Source organism: Meleagris gallopavo, chromosome 5 (assembly GCF_905368555.1).
Source record: "Meleagris gallopavo chromosome 5, MGAL_WU_HG_1.1, whole genome shotgun sequence".
Classification (NCBI taxonomy): domain Eukaryota; kingdom Metazoa; phylum Chordata; class Aves; order Galliformes; family Phasianidae; genus Meleagris; species Meleagris gallopavo.
The window spans coordinates 48,210,216-48,233,243 of NC_139408.1; the positions used below are offsets into that span (position 1 = coordinate 48,210,216).

The window sequence follows — 23,028 nt, forward strand, 5'->3', positions numbered from 1 at the left end:
AAAATTCTGTGGAGTTCCCTCCCCATTTTCATTGCTATTAAAGTGAAGGAGAAAAGAGTTCCTATGCATTTTGCACTTCATATTCTGGGATGTGTCAGTGCGTCACCAGATCTGAGCATTAGCTGTTACCTGGATTAACGTAATTGATTCCTTCAGTTTACTTAACGTGGCTTTTGGTTCAAGGTCTGCTTGTTTCTAGTTTTAAATGTGTACCTCAGCATTGCGTGCCATGTTTTTGTCAGGAAGCTGTAAAGTATTAGTCAGTTTTCATGCAAATCTGAAAGTCTTTACTTTCCAATAGGTATATGAAAATAAATGCAGCATTCTACTGTTGGTCAGTTTTAACAAAATGGGTGTGCTACCAGTTATTCCTCAGGGCCTAATATTCCTACATGGAATGCTAGATCGGTTCAGCAACATTACTGGAGGTTTGTTTTTTTTTTAAGTATATGAACATATACATGCAAGCTTTAATGTAACTATCAAATTGTATTCAAAGAAATAGCAGATTTGTTACAAAACATATTTTAATCTGTTCTGATAATTTCTCATGTTTTCCTTTCCTTGAGGTGTTTTCAGTAGTGGGCAACAAATTCATTGCTTTTTCTCCCTTTTTTTCCTACTTTTTTTCTTTCTTTTCAGTGAACAGAGTATTTGCCAAGCCCGGGCTTCAGTTATGGTCTATGACGATACCAGTAAGAAATGGGTGCCAATCAAACCTGGACAGCAGGGCTTCAGCAGAATCAATATATATCACAACACGGCCACAAACACCTTCAGGGTTGTTGGAGTTAAACTGCAAGATCAACAAGTGAGTAACTGCATTAAGCTTCCTGTAAATGAACCTTTGGTCTCTTTAAGATACCATCAGTTATGTAGTTAGCAGTTGTATAGTTAGTGCAGTCTAGCAACATTTCCTGCTTTCTGCAAGGTGCCTGTGAGCTCATTTACTCTAGATGTTCAGATTATGTATGATTTTGGGGATACAGAATATGTCATGATTTATTACTGTTTATTTGCAAAAAGAACTTCCAGTGAATGCAAGAGAGATTTTAACATTATATTTTTTCACCTACATTTTTCCTTGGGAAATGAATTTTATTTCATTCTGCAGGTTTTTCTCTCAGTTCCCCCTAATTTACTGCTTGCTCATTTTTGCTAATGGATATACAAAAGAGAAGAAATATCAGCTAGCACTGCCATCTCCTAAAGTATGCTTATTACATTGCCATAAGAAGCAATTAGTTTGTGATAACGTGTTTTGAAGTCCTAGGTGCAGGCTGTGATCTGATTTATGGCAAGCTAAGCCTGCAGTACCTCTCTGAGTATTAAAGCAGTTAGTTGGGATTTAGATAAGCAGAAGTGGGATCAGAGACTCCTGGGCCACTACAGCCCAGTAATTACCTTGCTCTTGAGTGCCCCAGGCTGTGCATGCCATCAGAAGCATCACATGTCACAGTTATACCCAAAATAACAAAACTATGTTTGTGCAGAGTGGTAATGCTATATGGTAATCCTATATTGGCATTTTAGAGCAGAAGTCTGGGAACTGAGGACTCTGTTACCCCATCCCATGCTCACTTTGTGTTGTCCCACCAGTGGGTATGAAGGCGACCAGTGCTGCCACTTCCCAGCTGCCAAAATGTTAAGTTGATCTGCTCATGATTTTCTTATTAATTACTAATTTTTGTCTCTTAGTTTTTAGCTTCTTGCAGCACACTTTTGAAACATCTGAATATCTTTTGGTTCTGTATTTGTCATTCTCAGTAGAGCAAAAGCAATATATTAATGAAGCTCTATTTTAAAAAGAGAAAATATTTTTGAAAATGAATGAAATGCGGTGGCTGCTTAGCCACTTTTGAGAATAAGTACTGCAGCAGGGCATGCTAGATGTTTGTTTTGTGTAGCCAGCTGGTGAATGTAAATGGCATTCATGTGAGCACAATCTAAGATACATCTGAATAGTTGACATAAAACAAGCAAATGTCGTAAAATCTATCTATCCATCCATATATATGGGAGACTTGGTGTACCAGAGGTCTCTCTTGTTTTAGATCCCCTGTAATATTCTATTAACTTGCAAATTTTCCTGCCTGTGCCATCTAAAAATCTCAAGTCTGAAGGAAACATATAAAAATACACTTCTGGAGCTTGAAGACTAAAAATCCTCCCTCAATACAAACAGAATATACAGGCTACATTAGTCACTTAAAACTGTCTAAAAGAAAATAACTTCAATGTGATTATAAAAATCTAGTATCACGAAGACAGCAAATGTTCTGAAAGCCTCAGATTCAGAATTTTCTATTACTACCTGAGTCTCACAAGGAGCCATAAGCTTACTTGACTTGTTAGTAGTTGCATCCATTGAGAACAAAAATGAATTTCAGTTACAGTAATTCCCTGTACAAGCCATTTCAAGCTTGCTCTCAGGTTGTGCTAAGTCATCTTGAAAGTGAGGCTTTGTTAAACACTGCTGTTTCATAAGGAAAGTCGTATTTTTCTGAAAAAGACCAATGTTGAGATTATATGAGATTTGGCATAAAATGAAGCTGCTCAGACAGCCAGAAGTTGAGAAACTCGTTCAAAATTTGTTACACAATAACACCACATAGGAACAACTTTAAATTTTATTTCATACTGTAGTAAGTTTTATTTTACGTACTGTAATCTTCATAACTTCACTCTTTGCCTGCCTTTAATGTTTCCCTTTTAACTTGTGTTTCTTCTTATTTCATCTTCAATAATCTCTCGTTTTAATTTTCATCCTCTTTTTCATTTAAGGCATCTTCTGTAGGTTCCTTTTGTTGCCTTTCTCCAGGTGCTTTTCCTAGCCCTTTTCTGGTGCACATTAGGGTTTACAAGACTCCCCTCACATTCCGCTTGCCTTGTCTATGTCTATCTTGTTCACTAGCTGGTGGTATCTAAAAAGCTCATCACAAAGAAAATATGTTCTTTGAAATGGCAGAACTACAATTTTGTTCTCACCACTGGGAAGTGGTCATCGGACTGCGCCGTCTCATGCATCTGGGTGATGAGCTTGTTGAGTGCAGCAGCGCTGAGCTGCAGACAGAAAGTCAATGAATTCTCCTTTCTGCTCTGCACAGACATGTGCAGTAATCTGCTAGCATGTGCAGTAATCTTCAGAAAAGCCAGAGTGGCTTTTTAAAGCTTTTGAAGTAGCCGCAGAGGCCAGGACTGTTTTGAAGCTGAGGCCAGATCAGTAATACAATCACTTGGTGACACGAGCTTTAATGTCTCCATGCAACCTTCATTCCCTCTCAGCATGTAATTCAACAGTCACAAGCAAACAATTTACTGCAATTTGCAGCTTGCCAGCTATAATTGTAACCTTACAAAGGTGAAGTGTGTTGGCTTCAGTCACCATGCAAGGTATTGGCAAAGGTAAAAAAAAAAAAAAAAAAAAGTACAGATGGTCCTTCTCTATGACTTAGCAGACGAACAGTTTCTCCCCAGTCCACATCCATGACCAGCTGAGGGTTTAAAATGGTGATTTTACATCAAGTGATTTCAGTTCAGCCTGATCTCACTGCCAAAATGCATGTGCTGAACACACAGGTAGGGAGGAAAGTGCGAGTCGAAAGTGAATCACATCTCCTGAAGGCTTTGTGCATTGATGTGGTTAAGAAGCAAGTGTAAAAACAGGACTCTGGGGAAGGTGGGGCTTCTTATATTTCAGCCTAAGCCAAACCTGAAATGGGGACAGAATTCTTGAGATATAAAGTAGACCACTTTTTTTTTTTAATAATATTTTCATATTAATTTTTTTTAATTAATAACCAATTAATTGATTAATTGACACCTGAAAATTGGTCAGGTTTGGCCTCAGTTGTGGTAGTTTGTAGCTGCTTACCACAACTTCCATGTTTTAACAAACCCCTGACTGCTGCCCATGAAAGTTTTAGTGCTGGAAGCACAATAGGAAGCAAGCTGATAACAGACTTCTGCATCATTTCATGCTCTGGAGAAACAAATATGTGTCCTTTTCTGGTTTGATCAACAGGAGTATGGGCTCTAAGACTCATGTGGGAACTCTGCCCATGATCTTTGTGGTGGTTATGCAACCAAGACCAGTTGTGTTGGGTTTCTGAGGTGCCTCCAAACCGTTCTAGCCCTGTTACTGTGAATTCTATCAAATACCACCATCTTCACTGCTGATAATTTATAACTCAGTAGCCTCAGTAGCCTGCAGACTGCAATCAAAGGAAAGGCTTCTTGGTTTTGAGCTTTTTTATAGATCCATGCATGCTCCAGAGAGTTTACACTTGAAACTGAAGTGAAATGTTGAAGTGTACTGGATAGAAAAGAGACTAAACTTTTTTTAATATTAAAGTAGTAGGAACGTTAAAGACTATGCAGAATCAGCCTGTGAAACTCCTTGCCATACAGTATGACTGAAATCCGGAATTTAACAGAATAGAGAACAGTGCCGGCATTTATATCAGCAACAAGACTATTTTATTTCAGGGTAGAAAATACTAAAACGGATTGGAAAAGAAAAAAAAAAAAGTCATACATGTGCCATGTTTCAGCTTTTAAGATAAACTCGCAGTGAAGAGTTAAAGGAAGAAGAATTTCAGTCTTTCTCTGTTCATAATTTTAAGTTTCTGTGTCTGTGGTTCTCCTCTGCCCCAGCCTCTGCTGGTCGATGAAACCAGTCTTCATTTCCTTCTCCTTCTCTGTCTTCAGCTGCACTGTACCTGTTTATGAGGATAGCTGGTGATCCCATTTATTGACATTTCATTTTGTTTCTTAAATTTGAGCCACAACAGAGTGCCTTTGTTGAGCCACAGATGGATATTGTGAGAGTGCTGGGTGTTAGCTTTGGATGTCTTTGGTTGGATTCCAGCTGGATATCCCATATGCCCTGCCCAAGGATAAATAGGGCATTGTATCTGGCAGATTAAATCAAAACATACAGAAACACCCTTCTACTGCAGCCACCCCTTACCTGGAAATTATAGCATGTAGAGGAAGGGAGGAGCTCGGGGAGGGAATATTTAGTTGGATTTGTCATTGCCTGTCTAGTTCTAGACAAAAAAAAAAAAAAAAAATCTTAATGTAAGAAGCTGGCATAGAGGAAGAGAGAAAAACCAGAACTAGTGCAATGAGTAAAACATTTATCTGCTGTAACGGAGGGCCAGTGCCAAGAGCTCTGTTTGTCCCCTTTTCTGACAAGTGTGCATGCTTATCCCCCAAAAGGCTGCAATAACTGCTGGATCTGGTTTGTGACATCTCTGCAATATATGCACAACTGTATCCTGTGGAGTTGCTGTAGAAAACACGAGCAGGTAATAGAGCTTGGAAGATTAGCTCACAAGCCCCCAGGTTTGGTATGAACTGTTGTAAGACTAACTCACATATATGGGTCTTCTGTCGTCCAGATGTGTGCTGCCTTACTGTATGGCCGTGGAGGAGCTGGCATAGGAATGTCGCTATCGGTTTAATTAACCTTCACCAAAGGGTTTTTTCCCCCCTCCCACTCAAGACAGAATTCTGTTTAATCTTTGCCCCTCTCTTTCATATCACAGGTAGTGATTAATTACTCAATTGTGAAAGGACTGAAGTACAATCAAGCAACACCTACCTTTCATCAATGGCGCGATGCACGGCAAGTCTATGGCTTGAATTTTGCAAGCAAAGAAGAGGCTACTACATTCTCCAATGCAATGCTGTTTGCCCTGAATATAATGAATTCACAAGATGGAGGTAAATTAGCAGCCGCCGTGCTCTTTTATTAATCTGTGGTGTTTCTGTAATGCTTTATCATACCTACTGCAGTTGCATTGTATGTCATGTCATTATAAAACACATTATCTTAGAAAAAAAAAAGGTTGGCCTCTGCTAGACAACCTTTAGGTCAGCATTTGATGTGGTATGAATTGTACGTGCTTTCAAGTTTTATTGTCTTTCCTTCCAATTCTACACGGTACCTTAATTCACAATAGGAAATCAATGGCTATTTGAGAATACCTCAGCAGGCAGGTAGCCTGAAATGTTGATTTGTGTGCATTATTACATGTAAGATGGCAGAATATAATGTTAAATAAGCAGAAGCTAGTGTAAAATTAACAACTTCTAAAAGCTTGTTAGGAGGAATACAGAACTTTTATTTCCAGTACATCAGGTGTCAGCTGCATCTGATGGCTCTTTTGGCTCATTCTGAGTATGTGACATCTTAGTTATTTAATGCAAAAGTCTTATACTCTGGGCATTGATTGATGTTATTCATAAGTATTATATTCACTGTATCTGAGGTTTGTGGTGAAGTTTACAGTTCTGTGAAATTGTCGCTGCAGCAGCTTGCAGAGGCCCAAGTTGACATCCTGGTTTTTCAGTGGAAATCCGATTCTGGTCTGTGATGATGGATTTAAGCACTGCTCTCAGTTACATGCATAGGATCTCTCTGAATTTTATGAGTTGAGAACAGAAAGCGGTCCTCGTGTGGTGCCTTTTTTTCATGAAAAATGTACACCACAGCCCTGTTTTCCTTTTGAGAACACAGTGATTCAAGGGTAACATCATTTGCTGCCATCCCATTTTAGCAGCAGTATTCTTTAAGATGAGGTAGCAGCACTACAGAGGAGGCAGAGCAAATTGTCCACATTATACCAGTTTCTGTGCTTATAGATATCCTTGATGTGTTAACCGTTCTTGTCTTCCGACAACCTTCCATGCACAAATACATATTACTAGTAAGTACACTTATAAAAGTTCTTTTTCAGATGCCTTTTTTAGCTCTAGTTGTGCCACAGCAGGAGAATTTCAGGAGTAAATCTGTCCAACAATGCCAATCCTAAGCATACGTGTATCTAAAGAGTGCAGAGCTGTTTGGCTGCTAAAGATCACTCATGTATCCTCAACCCTTTTAGACCACCAGATTAAACACAGAATTTTGGATGATTTGCTTATGGTCTTGAGGCTCTGATTGGCTTAGCATCTATATTGAGTGCCTTTCTTGCAAAGGCTCTCCAGTTTAATTTTTTTTTTGTCTGTCTGTCTCCTCCCCTTGTGGAGGTAGGTTTTTTGCATTATTTTGAGGTTGTTCAAGAGGAACACCCTGAGGAAGCATGAGTTTCAAGATGAGAATGTTTTGCTCTTACACTGAAATGAAAGAAGCTATCTTAAAGTGTACTCGTCTAGAAATTTGAGACTTGACAGCAAAAGTGCATAACGGGTATAAAGTCCAAGACGTATTTTCAGATCTGCTCTGGCCACGCTTGTATTGGATATTGCTCATATTTATGAGCATGAATTAATCCAAACAGGAATTCATGCAGACACATGTATTTGTATATGTTTTCAGGCATGACCTCTGCCATAAAAATCATTAGGAAAAAAAAAGTCTTTATTATATCCATGCATTTGTGTACTATAGTATCTTGTGCTTCAGGAGACAGAATCCCACTTTGAGGAGTGCATTTGTACGCATTAAACTGTTCACACACTAATAAAATACTCAGCCATAACCAGAGTTAAACAGAGGTTCCCTCTGGCACATTCATCATTAAAGCTGCCTACCATAGCAATCTGCTAGCTGTAAATTTGAGATATGCTATTTGTGCTGCTTTGGACGTATTATTTCTATTGTTTCCTTGTTTCATATATCCCCACTGAGACGTTGCAGTATTTAGGCAGTGCAGATCTGCCAGCCACTGGACTCTGGTTTTGATTTCCGTCTCCCTTCAGTTCACTGCCCACTTGTAGAGACTGAAATGTTAGATTACAGCAGAAACTTTGAGGCTGTATCATACCTTCAGCAGACGTGGAGTCAGGGTATTGTAGCTAGACTGACTTTGGGAAAAAAGTCTGCTCATAAAGCAGTGGCGTGGGTTTTATTTTGAGCAGCTCATTATGCTGAATTTGAATTTTAAAAAATGGTAGCAGGCCATGTTTGGGGGAGTTGGAGATAATGTCTAGGCAGTGCTGACTTTGGAATGAATGAGTCATTTCAAATGAATATACAGTTATGAACGAGAGTTGAGAATCACTGTGTTGTCCCACTCCTTCCTGAGAGTCTCATTCACCACAAGAGCCCATCTCTGTTCTGTACTGGTTGCATGAAGCATGGGTGAATGCTAAGCCAAGTGCTTTTTTCAGTGCCTAAGGTTAATTGGGCTGAATCAGATCCTAAATCTAGCTGCTGACTCACAAGCCTATGTTAATCTAGGCTGGGTGTTGAGATGATCCCAAGGGAAGGATTCCTCCCAGGAATCTGATGGCTCATAGTCTGGGAAAGCTGGGAGAAAAGCCATAGTTTCTCAGTGATGCGATAGGAGCTGTGTCCTTGGGTGCGGTAAAGAAAGAAAGTGCAGGAACTGAATGCAGTATTCATCTCAGTCGTGTGCTGTGTAGGGATGCTAATGATTCTGTTTGGAACAATAAAAATGAGATAAAATAAGAAGAAAGTAGTAATACAAATGTGTATCATTGTTCCTTTAGACAGCTGTCTCACTGAATCGCAACTGTTCACCTGCTAGCTTGTCTATATGCCCAATTACTTTGATTTCCTTGCATGTCTCTTTAATCTGTCCTCTTTTAAAATAAAAAAAATGCAGAGTTGGTTCTGAGCCAACCCGCGAAATGAGAGCAAATGATAGCACTGACTTGCTCATCTCCTGCTTATGGTTGTTTAATGGTGTCATATTTAAGGCCATTAGTATGACAAATGCCTTCCTGTTATTATTTTCTTTTCCATGGGAGTCCACTCTGTGAAGGCAGGCCTGTTCACTGGTGTAAATTACTTGATGCAAGAAGTATCTCTGGCCCACTTTTCACTGGCAGCTGGATTTCACTGGGGACAGAGCAGCATCCTTTCTTTCCCTGTATTTTGCATGGATAATGCTCGCAGGCTGTTTGATGTCTGCTAAGCAGACAGGGTTTGTGTTTTTCAGGGCTTACATCCTCTTAGATTTAACAAATGCAGTGACAGATGATAGCATAACATGGCTATTGGAGCAGGCCATGAGGTGAAAATATCAGTAAGCGTCTTGGATTTCTATGGTTTGAAGACTTGGTACCCCTTGGAGAAGAATGGTGAATCTGACATAAGCAGCACTTTCCAGTAGGCTGCATACTGCATAATCAATGTTAATATTATGGATTTTTTTTGCTTTTCTTTTGATGTCTTTGTTGTGGGGACTTGAACTGGTATTGTTGACATACAGTACAAAAGCATCATTTGTTCTGAATGTAACTGTCATGTATTGGAAAGCCTTATGCAGAGGATAATGTTGCAGAGCTTGTTCAAGAGGTCAGATGCCTTATTTGACTAAGTAGGGAGAAGTTGGAGGAAAGCATGGAAAAGAAATTTTCTTGTACAAAAGCCTTTTTTTGTTGTATAAGACATATAAATGTCTTACAGACTGCACAATACAGATGTGGGTCACAGCTCTGTGCTTTCTAGCACGGAGCTGCACAGGTCCAACTTGACCTCTGCAGGGAGAGTGTTGGGGCAGTCAGGAGGGTTCTTCCTCACTCCTTTTCTTCTGACCTGGAGGTCTGCTGGCTTTTCTTCTCCACCACTGTGGACTACTTGCAATATGTTTCTCTGGTTTCCATTCCCATGAGTTGGATTTGACTACATTTTTCAGTTTGAGTTCTTTTTCAATTCCTTCAGTTGTTCCACTCATATCCTCATTCAGAAGTGAACTATTTCTCTACTGTTGGATGGAAGCTGCTTATAAAGTACTTTAAATCCTTCAAAATAAGGGTAGAAACAGAGGGAAGCATTGATTTATCAAACAATAAACTGTGAGTATGTAGTATAAGTTCTCTCTACTGTTTGGATGCCCAAAGTATTTGTAGTGTTTCTGTCAGCATGGGATGTGCGTGGTGGTGATGGGACATCAGATTTCACATAAAAGATCATGCAATTTTTTTTTATTAGAATTTTTCCAGCTAGTACTGCATCTTTGTTGATATTTCGGTGGCACTAAAGTTTAACTGGGAAAGTCAGTCAGCTGTATTCATCTTCTACAATGCAGTGACTGTTTCATATGATAATATTGCCCCAAGACATCCCAGCACCACAGAGGACCCGGTGTGAGAAGACAAAAGACTACATCTTCATTACAGTGCTACATAATACATAAAATAACTCATCAATAATGGAGAGGACCCACCACAGAGTGCAATCACCATTTGCAGCTAGCTGGTTCCAAAGCCCTTCTGGTATAAAGGCATTTGTGCCCGATGCAAGGTGCTTCACGTTCCATGCTGCAGGCTGCTTTCCCACATTATAAGGTGTATTGGTGCAGATCAGAAAATGTTAAAAGGTGTATTTGGTGCACCTTGTACTTTTAAGTGTGCTAATAGCATCTAAGGACTGATGCAACCTCATATAATGTTGGCATTGCTGGACTGTGAGCATGCTGTTCTGCTGCAGGTCATAACTGAATAATCCTAGAAGTTGTTCCTATTTATGATGCAGGCAATTAGAACTTGTAAATAACAAAATTTTAAAACTTAACTAGTGTAAATATGATCCACGTGGTTAGATGCCCAATGCTAACAAAAATAGAAAGTCACAGGCAATGGTTAATTGGGTGCATCTTAAAAATACAAAAAGTTTTTTGTTCATGAAAAAATAAATCTTTCCTGAGGGAATAAATCTTACCCAACTAACATCTTCCATAAGCACTAAAGAAAGGTTTAGATAAAAAAAATTCCACAATTTTTCCAGCCTCATGCTTTCTCCGGTTTCAGTGTTAGCTTCAGCTGCTCAGAAATGCACTGCAGATGAGGCAATTTCTAATCAAACTTACTGTGCTAAATTAAGTCAATAACGAGAGAAAGAAAATTCAAGTGAGATGATGACCTTTTTCCTTTCATCTGCTATGTAGCTTTATCACTGGAACTATTCTGGAAAAATCTACCTGGGATAAATAATCTTGTAGACTATTGCTTATTAAAGGAATAGATTCCTTCAGATGATCATTTCTGGACTGGGTAAAGTTAAGTGTTACACAGCAAACAAGTGTGAATCTTCTTGAGCAGCCAGTGGTGGTCCAGTGCTCTGAATTTGGAGAGCTTTTGGGTAGAGCCAGAGGTTGGACTCGGTGATCTTTGTGGGTCTCCTCTAACTCAGGATATTCTATGATTCTATGAATTTTTAGAAGTTTAACCCACATTAAGAGAAATGTGTTTAAAATCATTACAAGAAAAGTTGACATGCATTGGTGTGTTAAATGCTACCTTTACAGTTCATCCAGAGCTGGAAGAAGTTATTCCAGCTGGAAGAAGTGGCAAATAGGACTCATTAATCTCCCCTGTTAGGTTGACTCTAGCTGATTGGAGCACAGGAAGTGGATTCCTTTACTCATGACAGATAAACTGAACTTAGAGACTGCTTCCAGCATTACAACTGTAAATATCATTGCTAAAATTCATCTGTCTGGAATTACAAACCGTTGTTTAGTTATTCTGCTGATAAGAAGTAGGCATTATCTCTTCAGCTTTTAAATCCCCTAATGATAGGCATCTACAGCAGAACGTTTTCCTGGGCAGTGAAATGTTCTTCCAGTGTTATGCCAATAAAGCCCCATAGCATGTTGCTTGCAAATGTCTTAGTTGCTTTCTGCAGGATTCTCCTATCCTTGCATAGAGCAATGCAGCTGCCCTCACCCTTCTTGAGCAATAAGAGGTGCCTCTGTTCTTTGAATACCATAACAAGTCTAACGGCTCTTGAGGCTCTCACTGATGTTTTTGCTGTACTGAAATCTTCAGCACCAAATGAAAACCACTTCAGGAAGGAAACTGTGTGGGGAGAAAACTGTTGAGAGATTTAAAGGAAACTTGTGCATGTTGAGAGGAGAGAGTCCTGCTAGCGATATTTGTTAGCACCATTGCCCTCAAACCCTTGCTTTTCGGAAACTGGTGCAAAACTAGCAAAGTTCCCAGGGCTCAGTGGTAAAAGATGTAATGTGGCTTTTTTACTAGACTCTAGTAAGTGGCAGATGAATATATTAGTTTCGAAAATAAAATTATATCAAGAATTTGAGAAGTCCAACGTTTTACCTTCAAGCAGTATAGGCCAAATTTTGGGCATTGTTCTTTTGGAGACCATTTGTAGGATGTTTCCTTGCTTAGCAGCCTCTTTATCCTCCCCACTAGCAAAGGCTCTGTTTTGGGGTTAGCCTGGACTATTGACACACTGTGCCCTGTGCCAAGCAATGGCCATGACAGGTGCTTAGCCTTGAGCCACCCAAATGCGAAAGCTGCCTTGCAATTGGAAATGCCCTACTCAGAAGCAGCACTGCATCACTCTCCCTCCTCTCATGAGGGATGACGTGGTAAAAGGAGGAATATGTCTGCTCCTCCTATGCTAAGCATGGCTTTGGTATAGGACAGCATTGTGGGATGTAATGAAATGCTGGAGGATGGTAGATGTCAGCTCTCAGTCCCTTGCAGGATCCCAGCCTGAGTGCACTCTTTTCCTGATGTGTCCTGTTCTAGACTTTACTAGGTTATGCAAGGAAAAATAGTGTTTTGTGATGAAAACAGTGTTTTTTCCTATTTACCTTTTCCCTTGCTGTGCTTTGGCACATTGAGTGCATTTTATTTTGTTCAACACTAATAGATCACAGGACATTTATTGATTGATTGGATGTTTCTTTCTGTGAAAGAGAAATTGCCCCTTGGGAAAGATTTGATATTTTTAGTAAAGTTTCAGCTTTGTGTTCATTTTCTGTCATTCTGAAAGTGCTTTGATTTTTTTCGTGTCCTAGGATAGTCTCTAAAATAGCTTCATTCTAATATAACTCCATTCCTATCAGAACAAGAACTGCATTTGAGGAAGGTGGTTTTTCTTCTTCTTCAGACCCAGCATGGGCTAGAGGTGCTGCAATTCCACTCAAAACAACGATGCTGTCTTTAACTCTGCAGGTATACTGACAGCCCACTCCGCTGCTTTTGCGCTCTTCCGCACTAATTTAAAACCAGATATTGGAAAGGGCATTTTCTGTGAAATTGCTCTCAATACAAGAAAAGAGCAAAAACAACATTGAAAACAAGTTATTTTAAATGCTGTGAGAGATAGTCTTACTCTTAAAGGAAAAAAATGGCCAGGCAGTCTGCTCTGATGGTAGTTACACAGATCCAGATTTAGGAAGTGATAACTGATAGGCATTCCTAACTTGAATAACCAAAAAAGGATTGATTTTTAAGACAGTGCTGTGCTCCTGTACTCTCTATTTTTGGAAAAGTAAACTATTCAAACTTCCAAGCTACTGTACTTAGCATGACATCTCCAACATTCTACCACATTAATAGGTATCTAAGTATACCTAGCACAGGAATATCATATTCCATTCATTTTGAATCATCTTGCAAAAATGGGATATTCTTGTAATTACGATAATGTTTAATTCTAGTGTTTAAAAAAACAAAAACAAACAAAAAAACCCAAGAACCTAATTTATTTATGTGACCTAGGTGATTAACTTGAGGTGAGAGACAGAAATGTATTGGGGTTTCAGTAGGTTTTGGCTTATTAGTTGATGAACTGGCAAGAAATTTGGCAGCCCTTTATTTAGTAGATTTTCTGAATTTCCAGCTTGGTACCAATTCCTACAGTATCCTGTCTCTCTGCAATAATTCTTTAACTTCCTTAGCTATCTCTCATTCCAAACAAGTAATAATTGCGTGGCCGCAGTTCTCCCATTAACTGGAGTGGAAGTGTAGACACCTGTAATACAGACTTCTGTATCTGAGCAAGGCTGTCTTTTTAGACAAGGAAAAGACATTGATGCCATAGAACATTTAGATATGCATTTTAGGTGCTTCTACCAGGCCTCTCTTGGCAAAACAAGGCCTATTTTTTCTCCATTTTCTTTCACTTACTAGTAAAAGATTACTGTGAAGAGCCCTTCTCTGGTATATGACAACTTTGCTGTCATCCACTTAAAACTTCCTAGTTAATAGAATAATTAATTCTAATTACAGCTATAATCAATTAGTAATTACTAGAATAATTAAACTTCTGATTTAATTAATAATAAGCTATAGAACTTGAAGTGAAAGGACATAAACTGTATTACTAGTGGTACTCCATGAATCTCTCTGGGTCAGTTAGTGAGAACTCACAAGAATACATGTGTGTGTGTGCATTCACATGAGCAGTGTTCATAAGGTTATCACTTCTCTGACTGCCTGAGCTCTGCAAGCAGATGGTCTTTGTGCATGCAGATTGTTGTGTTTTATACAGAGATGAACTTGGTAAGAAATTCACAAGTATATGGATAGGAGTAAGTTTCTGGGCCAAGAGGATTTTTCACACGTAACTGAGATAAAACTGATACTGTTATAATTTTTTTTAAAAATTATGCTTTCATTTCATACCACAGTTTCTTTCAGGAACAGCATTCAATAAAAATGCATTCCTGATCAGAGCACACAACATTTAGGACCACAGCACAGGGCAGTACAGTTGAGGAGTTCAGGCAGAGCCATGCAGCCCTCTGACAGCAAGCTGAGCTGAGAGCAAAGTCTGCTGTTTAATTCACAGCACTGAGTGCATCGCCATATGTTGCCGCCAGCACAGCATGTAGAGCAGCTTCTGCTGCTGGCTGGTAATCCCCAGGGAGCTCACACAAATTCTATTAATTGCCTTCTTAAAGGACTCTGCGCAGTCGTCCAGCATCTTGTTTTCCACCGAGACAGAAAGCCAGGACTTCTAGGTTGGATGGCATTCTGCAAACAACACCTCGGACTCACGTGGAGATGGAAAGCTGTCATTTCTCCAGTTAATCTCAATGAGGAGATCCATCCGAAAATGGGATTTTAAGCTGGGCAACAGTAATTGTGTACATTTCTTTACACTCTGCAGGGAGACATCAGCTCACCTGGAGGTGACTGCAGTGTTGAAGGAAGGTGGCTCAGCAAGCTGCCCAGCTCTGTGGCACGGTGGGAAGCAAGCCATGGCTGCAGTGACATAGAACAGGCTCAGATCGTTCTGTAGTTCAGGAAGGAAGTCAGCTGCAAAGAGGTGATTTTGGTTCACAAAGTGCACGCAGCCTTTCCAATTGTACGTGCTCGGCTGCACAGCTGAAGCAAAGTCAGCGTGATTCATGTCTGGGAGCTGCATTTAAAAATCTGCTCTAGTTCTACTGACAAAAAGCCAAACCCTGCAAAGCAAACGCTGTCAATCTGATTTGCATGGATTGCTTTATGTGTTAGTCTTGATTAGTATTCTGGAGTGCACCGTGTAAAACATCAATTTTAATTCTGTTTCCTTCACTACTGGTTTCCAGGGACTCCCTCTGGTGGTTAATGCATCGCCTGAAAAGCTGTGTGCATCCTTGTCTGTGCCATGCAGCATGCTGCTGGGGACAGATAACGTGAGCATGGCAGTGTAAAGGAGAAATGTGCCCTATTTTGTTTCCTAAATAGAAGGGAAATAACAGTAGTCATTTACCGTGCTTCTTTTGCTCTATTTTAATGCAGACCTATCCTCTGTGCAAAGGGAGAAAAACGAGTGCTTAAAAGAGCCCACTTTTCCAGTATTCACTAAATCTCACCTGAGAGGCCCATCTTGTTCTCTTCTTAACTGTGGAAAGGATAAGTTTTGTTTCTACTCCACACAGGAAGATTGTGACTTTGAGGCCAATGACAAAAGAGGTCTAGTGAACAACTGCTGTCTGGCCAACAGATACACAGATGATGGTTGGCGACCCTGCACATAGCAGGGGAGTTGAAACTGGATGATCATTGTGGTCCTTTTCAACCCAGGCCATTTTATGATTCTATGGTTCTATGATTATATTTAATGCATATCAGTGTAGCTATTGTGCTTGTACAATGGGAAGGTGCTTATCTCCCTATAAGACCATACAGTGATAGAATCATAGAATTGTTTGAGTTGGAAAGGACACTTAAACGTGATCCAATCCAATTCCCCTGCAGTGAACAGGAATGCCTACAGCTTGAGCAGGGTACTCAGAGTCCCATCCAGCCTGACCTTGCACATCTCCAGGGATGGGGCATCCATCACCTCTCTGGGCAACCATTCCGTGTATGGAAGACATTCTGATGTTAAGCAAAGCAATGAGGATTAGAGGTAGGGAATTACAAATTTCATTATTTGCATTTTCTAGTGGTGTTGTGCAAATTGGCAGAGTGCTGCTGCAAGAGGCAGCTGGCTTAGAGGTGCTTTTCTGAAACAGATTCCTAGTATCAATGCAAGAGTTAAACAGGAGGTGCAGCAGTAAAGCTGCATCACACTTGGGCTTCTGAGCTGTTGAGGCAGTGCAGGAGATATGGCCTCAATGTATGTAGTAAGGCAGGAATTTCGGAAACAGTTATTTGCAGTAGGTGACAACGACCCATGATTTGTCATCTTGTAAGTATATATTCTCTTGCGTAATGTTGTCTAGGCAAATTAGCAGCAATCACTGTAAATGGTTTTCTGCAAGAAACACGAAACATTATTGTGAATAAAAATGTTGTTAGGGATAAATCAATTGTTATATTAGCATTTGAACTGACAGTATGTGCAATGACCATGCTGGGAAGCTTGTCATCTAGAAGTTTGATAGCTGAGGACATCTGATGTTGTTTGTCTTAAGAGATAGGAATGGGAGAGGCAGGAGTGAGCAGGTAATGTGGATGTTTGAGGGCATTGTTGATCTTTGCAGAAGTGCCTGGATCCTCAAAGCCAACTGTGATAAGCTTCGGTCAAAAATCTATGCAAATCCTGTGTTCTTGGCCAGTGCAGGTGAAGATCTTGCTCCAGGTTGGTTCAGTTGTTGATCTTCCGTGCCCATGGGCTCCAGTTGGTGACTTCAGACTCTGAATACTGAACTACAGTGTGTAAGTAGTGGAACCTGGCAGGAAGTGCCCCAGATTACTCTACCCTGAGCTATCAAGGAATAGTTTTAAATACACATATAGCTGACCACATGGCATCTGGTGTGCTGGCATCATGTGACAGTGGTTTGGCAGCAAGTGACACCATGCTGGTCAGCATTTGTGCATGTTTGCAGTGGTGTTACTTGGCTGTTCAGCACAGACATTAGTCAGTGTTGACTGTGGAGTACCTTGGCTTTTTGTTACACTTTTAAAAATGCACATGGTCACAAGTCATTGAGATTAGTTAGCATCTCCTGTGACTGCCTGAACTTGCAAAGTGTGAATTGTTCATTCTTGTGAAGCAGCTTGCTTCCTGTGGCATAGTGGGGTGAGGAGCAGGACTGCAGGTACCCAACTGACACACTGCTGCTTATGGGGGGACAAGAGGTATTCAGAAGGCTGAATATGTTAGAAGTTGACCCATCTGGATGGGGATTGTCCTGAAATGCAACGGTTGTGCAGTTCTGGACTATTGCTTCAACCATTACTTTGAAAAGGGGTTGTATTTTTAAATGTGGAATTATGCTTATTCCGCAGAAGTATTTTTCAGAACCACAAGTTGAGTTGGCTTCTAGTTAGCACAAGATTATTTTACCTCTGTCACATGTAATCATTCAGGAGAAAATATATTTATTTATTCATTTATTACATTTACTTCTTTTAGCTGTGGCTGCAATAACAAGTATTTTAATTTATGAGATTTTTTTTCTTTCTTCTTTGGTGTATCAGTATTAGCATCCACAGTATAAATGACCCTGGACTTGGGCTCCATGCATCATCTTACAGGGGCCTTGCTAAATGCAAAAGAAAATGCTTTGAATCAGCAAAACAGCAAGACAAATGAATTCTGGAAAAGAGCAAGGAGCCTTTTGTTGTCCACCAGAGCCTGCTAACACATTAAGTGCTGCTGCTAACGAGAATGGCACATCTAATGCAAAGGTTAGCAAGGATTAGCATGCAAAATGCTGCAGGATGGGCACCCAGCACGATGAGGGAGCATGCTGGACATGTGGCCAAAATGTGCAGACAGGTTGCTGGACTCTGGGAGAGAAATGAAGCATTACCTTTGGGTTGTGAGAAGGTGGCTTTAAGAAGTGGAAAAAGGCAAGGATCCAAAGGACAGCATGCTTGTGCTTCATGTGAATCATTTTATTCCTCATCTTTCTGACTGTTCTGATTGCTCTAAATTTAGTATTTAGACTTGAGGGCTAAAGCTTGAATAATAAACACAGATACATTGCTCTTCAGGCTAGCTGGCATTCTATTCCTTTTTTTCCTATCTGCTGCAATATCGCTCTAAGACCAGGAACTGCATTTTATTTGGCAGTGATATATATTACAGTGATTTCCATACAAGCAGGATGGATACCGCCCCTGGATGGCTTTTCATTACATCATAAGCCTGAGATGTAGCACCAAGCTGCCTTGTTTTCGTTTTTCAGAGTATACTGCCGTGTCCAGAAATCACCCAGTTGGGGTTCTGCTGCATATATTTCTTGTCTTGGCCACATTATTTTGCAGTCAGATGTTTCAGCACTGCTATGTTTTAAATAACGTTTTCTCTGACGCTGTAAATGGTGCAGAAAGTTGAGGGCAGAGGGCCGTGAGAGTTACAGGGCGTTTTGATTAGCAAACCTTAATACACAAGGGAGGCATTTTTATCCTGATGCATTGAGAAACCATTGCAAAACCACAGATGCAGTAACAGTCAACCCATGTGTTTCTCTGAATCATTCGTGAGGTGCACCAAGCCTGGGTAACTCACTGGGAGGTCTGCAATGAGCATTGTGTGTCACCATTTTATCAGTGCTGGTTAAAAAATAATAATAATGTAATAATGTTTTCAAGAGTTTTCAAAATACTTTCAATGAAAACCAAAACTTTTCCCAGAAATGCATTATATCCGATAACATTTTCTGTTTTACTGGTATGAAAGTGGAAGTTTTGGCCCTCCTGAGAAGATAAAGTATATATTTTTCATTCCAAACTTACCTTTCTTTTTACTTCTAGATTCAAATGTACATAATATAACATAGCGTGTTTGGTTATCTTAATGTCAACAACAAAATCCCAGCTTTCTAAATCAGAATGTAGAGAAATTCAAACGAAGCATTCTTTTGTGTTTCCATTTTAAAGCTCAAATTTAAACAAAATCACTTTGTTTTAAATGCTAAAATAAAGCATTATAATTTTTTTAAAAGAAAATTAGGCTTTTATTCATAGGCAAAAAGCCAATAACACACAAACTTCTGTGCTTACCCACAATTTGTTTATAATTATCTGCTTTTCAATTAAAACCCCAGATTTTACCTTACATGTAAGATGCAGTAGAGAAGTATGGCAGCAGTGATTCCTGGTCAGCAGTACTTTGAATAACTGGCTTGCACACTATTTTTTAATCGGCTATTTTTAGTGCTAAGATTCATTTATGGCTAATGTGAGAACAGTAGTTATTTAAACATAACTGCAAAACATATTGTCAGCTTTCACACTACATAATTTAAACCAACATTTTCTCATATTATATCAGAAACTGATAAAGTAGGTTTTTTAATACAATTTTTTTCATTTGTGTTTTTTGAGAATGGATGTTTTTTCTCTTCATATGTGTTTTAAAACTTGATATATATATATACATATATATATATATATATTTTTTTTTCCTCTTAGAGATTGTAAGTGTTTTTTTTACTGGGCTTTCCTCACCCATACTAAGCCATACTGAGCTCACTGCCTGCAAAATAGATACATTTACACCTCAATTTCTTTTTTTTTTTTTCTTTATTCTGTTAGAGCATCTTTTCCCCCTTTTGTAAGTTTCTGTTAATATGAGAACACTTAAGCGTTCACTCTGCGGCTCATGGGATCATGATCCAAAATGTTTGTGATGGGTTTGTCAGCACAGGTAGTTGGCTTGAGTAAATTTAAATTTGGACTTTTTCCTCCCTACAACTGAGAGAATGATCTTCCACTACTTATATTTGAGAGTAGTGTTTATGTCATCAATGCTTTATTTTTTTTTCTGTAGAAGGAGCAAACCCAAAACTCAACTTGCTGGTAGTGTCTGAGCTCTTGGACTCTGATGGTTTGGGGTGTTATTTTTTGATGACATAAGCAGTCCCACTAAGATAGGTAGTATGTTTTTATAGGGCTTAGCATATATAGCTCATAGGAGGTGGGGAAAAAACAAAATCTTTATATCAGTATCACATGGTCAGGTTCTTTTTAAGATCATCAGACAGTTGGTGGTATAGGACAAGAGTTATCGGCCTGGGTTGCTCCAGGGAAGGTTCAGATTGGATAGTAGGAAAAATTTTTTCTCAGAAAGAGTGGAATACATTGGAACAGGCTGCTCTGGAAGTGTTCAGGAATTGTGTAGTTGTGGCACTGAGAGACATGGTTAGTGGTATGGTGGTGATGGTTGGACTAGATGATTTTAGAAATTTTTTCTATCCTTAATGATTTTATGATTCTATGAAGCTGAGGATTGAAGGGAGGGCAAACAGCTGCAACCTGTGGGCTTGGAACGCCTTGCAGAAATCAAGCAATGCAGCCCTTTTGCCTTTGGACTGACTTGCATTCAAGACTTTCTCAGAAGTTGTCGGTAGGGCTTTTTTGCATCAGAAATTTGTTTGGGGGGAATAGAGATGAGTGCACATTTACAATGATTGCTGGATAGAGAGAGTACTGTTGAAGGATTTGTATTCATTTGCATGTCAGATAAAGATCCGGTGCTATTCACTGTGTGGATTAAACACAGATAATAGTTGTGAGAGTAAAGAGCCTTTCTGCTGGATTTCCTGGTTGAATTTCAGTAAAATTTTATCAGATGACGGTGCATGCTACCATACATTAATATCTTGTCATAAATAGAGCAGATATAACAATTGATAGCACATTGTAATGCAAATAATGCACTGTGTTCACATGGGTTTTTATTCCAAAGAAACGTATGGTTGCTCTAACTCAGTGTGGGATCGAGTTTGTGGCATCCCAGCCTCAGGGCAGCCCTGGTTCCTACCAGAAGAGACTTCTGAGGAAGTGTTTTGTGGGAGCTGTCAATACTGCCTTGTGCAGTGCTGCTGTCAGGAAACAGAATTCCTGTGAAGGAAGTGGATTTGCAGCTCACAGACTTCATGGGCAGAAGGATGATGAAATGTTAATGTAATTTTCAGCCAGTGGAGGATGGAGTGTGCTGATAGCATAAAACAGGCTTTATGTTGTTTCAGTGAAAGCTGAGCTCTCAACAGGAAGAAGCATTAGCTAGAAAAGGAAGCAAAATTCTCCCACATTCCCACATGTGAGTGACTGCAGAGCTCATAAACATAGCCAGGGCTTGTTGGGTGGGACTGGCAGTAGCGAGATCCATATTTCAGCTGTTTCTGCTTCACTTTTCCTAATAGGGCAAGTCTGTACCCCAGAACTTCCTTGAAGTGTTGTTAATGGATGGCTCTCATCTGGTCCTCGGGTCTCTTGCATTCCATTACATACATATGCTGCTGCAACTGCTGGCAGGAGGAGTGAAAATATTTCTGTTGGGGGACAGCCCTCAGAAGCAAACAAAAAAAGTTCAGGAAATACCTAGGTATTTATGTATTGGAATAGAGTTAACATTGTGAACTAATTATTAAACAAGAAGTATTCCTTATCTCTAATAATGTTTTGAAAATAGATTCTGCTGTTACAGAAGACATAAATGCTTTGTGCCTGCGATGTCCCTGTGGGTAAAAGGGCTTCATTACAACTGTTTAATGCTACAAGTGACAATTTCCTCTCTGTTTGCAATATAATCATTTTATTACTTCTACCTAAATGTCAAATATGTCTCCATTGCGTGTCACTTGCTACAGGGTGAGAGATTGCAGTGCAGCCTGAGGTGCAGTATGTGGCTACAGACCTCAGAACCGCTTTGCTAAAATGGGCTAGGAGCAAGTAAGATATTTGTGTCTCAGCACCTAACTGCTGCTGCGAAGGACACTCAAGCGAAATGAGAGATTTTGCAAAAGAGCTTCTTCTATTTTCTGTTTTACTTGCGGTCCTGCTGTGTTTTACTTGTGGTCCTTCAGTGCTGCTCTGTGCCCACTTGTTCCCTGGCCAATGGGGATGGGCACTTCTTTCACTGGCAAGAGAGGTCTGTCTGCCCCTTGCACAGCAGTGTCTAACATTGGAACTTTTTTCCTTCATTCCCTTGTTCAAATATCAGTCCAGACATGAGTGTGGGTCAGGAATGAGTGTGTTACTACTGTGCAGTTTTTTCAGAAGATCTGAGGAGCTGTTTCTGTCATCTCTGGGAGTTAAAAATGTTTGTTGCCCTTCGAAACCAACCCCCATCTCCCTTTTTAGAGCTTGTACGGGTTGTGTATTCAGTTCTGCTTGTTCTATGCATGCATCCCAGTGGCCAGTTCTGGTGGTAGAAAGGTAAACTCTGCCAGCTTGGGGCTGGTCCTGATTTCTCATTATTGTAGATGATTATTTATTTATTTACTTATTTATTTTCATGGAAAATATGATCATCATATTAATCATAACGTCAGCTACTCAGGAAATAGAAATATATGCAGCCTTTCCAAAGCCAGCCTTTCAAACATGAGAATGATAGGCTTCCAGCTCAATTGTCCTAAAAGCACTAGATGTTCTGGGAAACAATGAAATATTTAAATAAATTTATTATCCTGCCAGTATTTATTTGAATTGAAATTCCCCATTTGAGGGGGAGAAGAAGGAGCCTTTGTGAAAATGAGGAATAAAAAACAATCTCATTTGCTCTTTTCTGCATGTGCTCTTTTCCTCTCATTTGCTCTCTCTTTAGGACAGTAATAAACTGCAGATGGAGAACGTCTGACGAATTACTTTGTGCGTTGCACAGAAGCAACATTTTGCAGACATTCATGTTCTGAGGATGAATTATTTTTAACTATTGAAGTGGATAAGCAGTATAATAAGGCTTCCAGGTCTGCTGTTAAATGCACCACTTCTGCTTTCACTGCAGCACAGATTTGGAATTGCAGCTGAGCATGTGGCTGACAGCAGCCCCTTTGGCCATCCCGTGGCACTGTCCATCACTTCACATTCAAGCAGTGCCCATGTCCTTGTGGCAGGACCTAAGTGGTACTGCAGTGTTGCAGTGCAGAGGAGCGAAGTGCTGGCTTCAGTGCTCTG

At 39.8% G+C, this 23,028-nt stretch overlaps 1 protein-coding gene across 7 annotated transcripts in view; it reads left to right on the forward strand.

Annotated features, from left to right (window-relative positions):
* Positions 1-23,028, forward strand: part of EVL (Enah/Vasp-like) — a 129,212-nt gene that overhangs the window by 69,496 nt on the left and 36,688 nt on the right. For all 7 annotated transcript variants that reach the window (XM_085225622.1, XM_031553673.2, XM_085225624.1 and 4 more), the window contains exons 2-3: positions 643-811; positions 5,553-5,730. In XM_085225622.1, the coding sequence (XP_085081748.1) occupies positions 643-811; positions 5,553-5,730 (347 nt within the window). The remainder of the gene's footprint in view (positions 1-642; positions 812-5,552; positions 5,731-23,028) is intronic.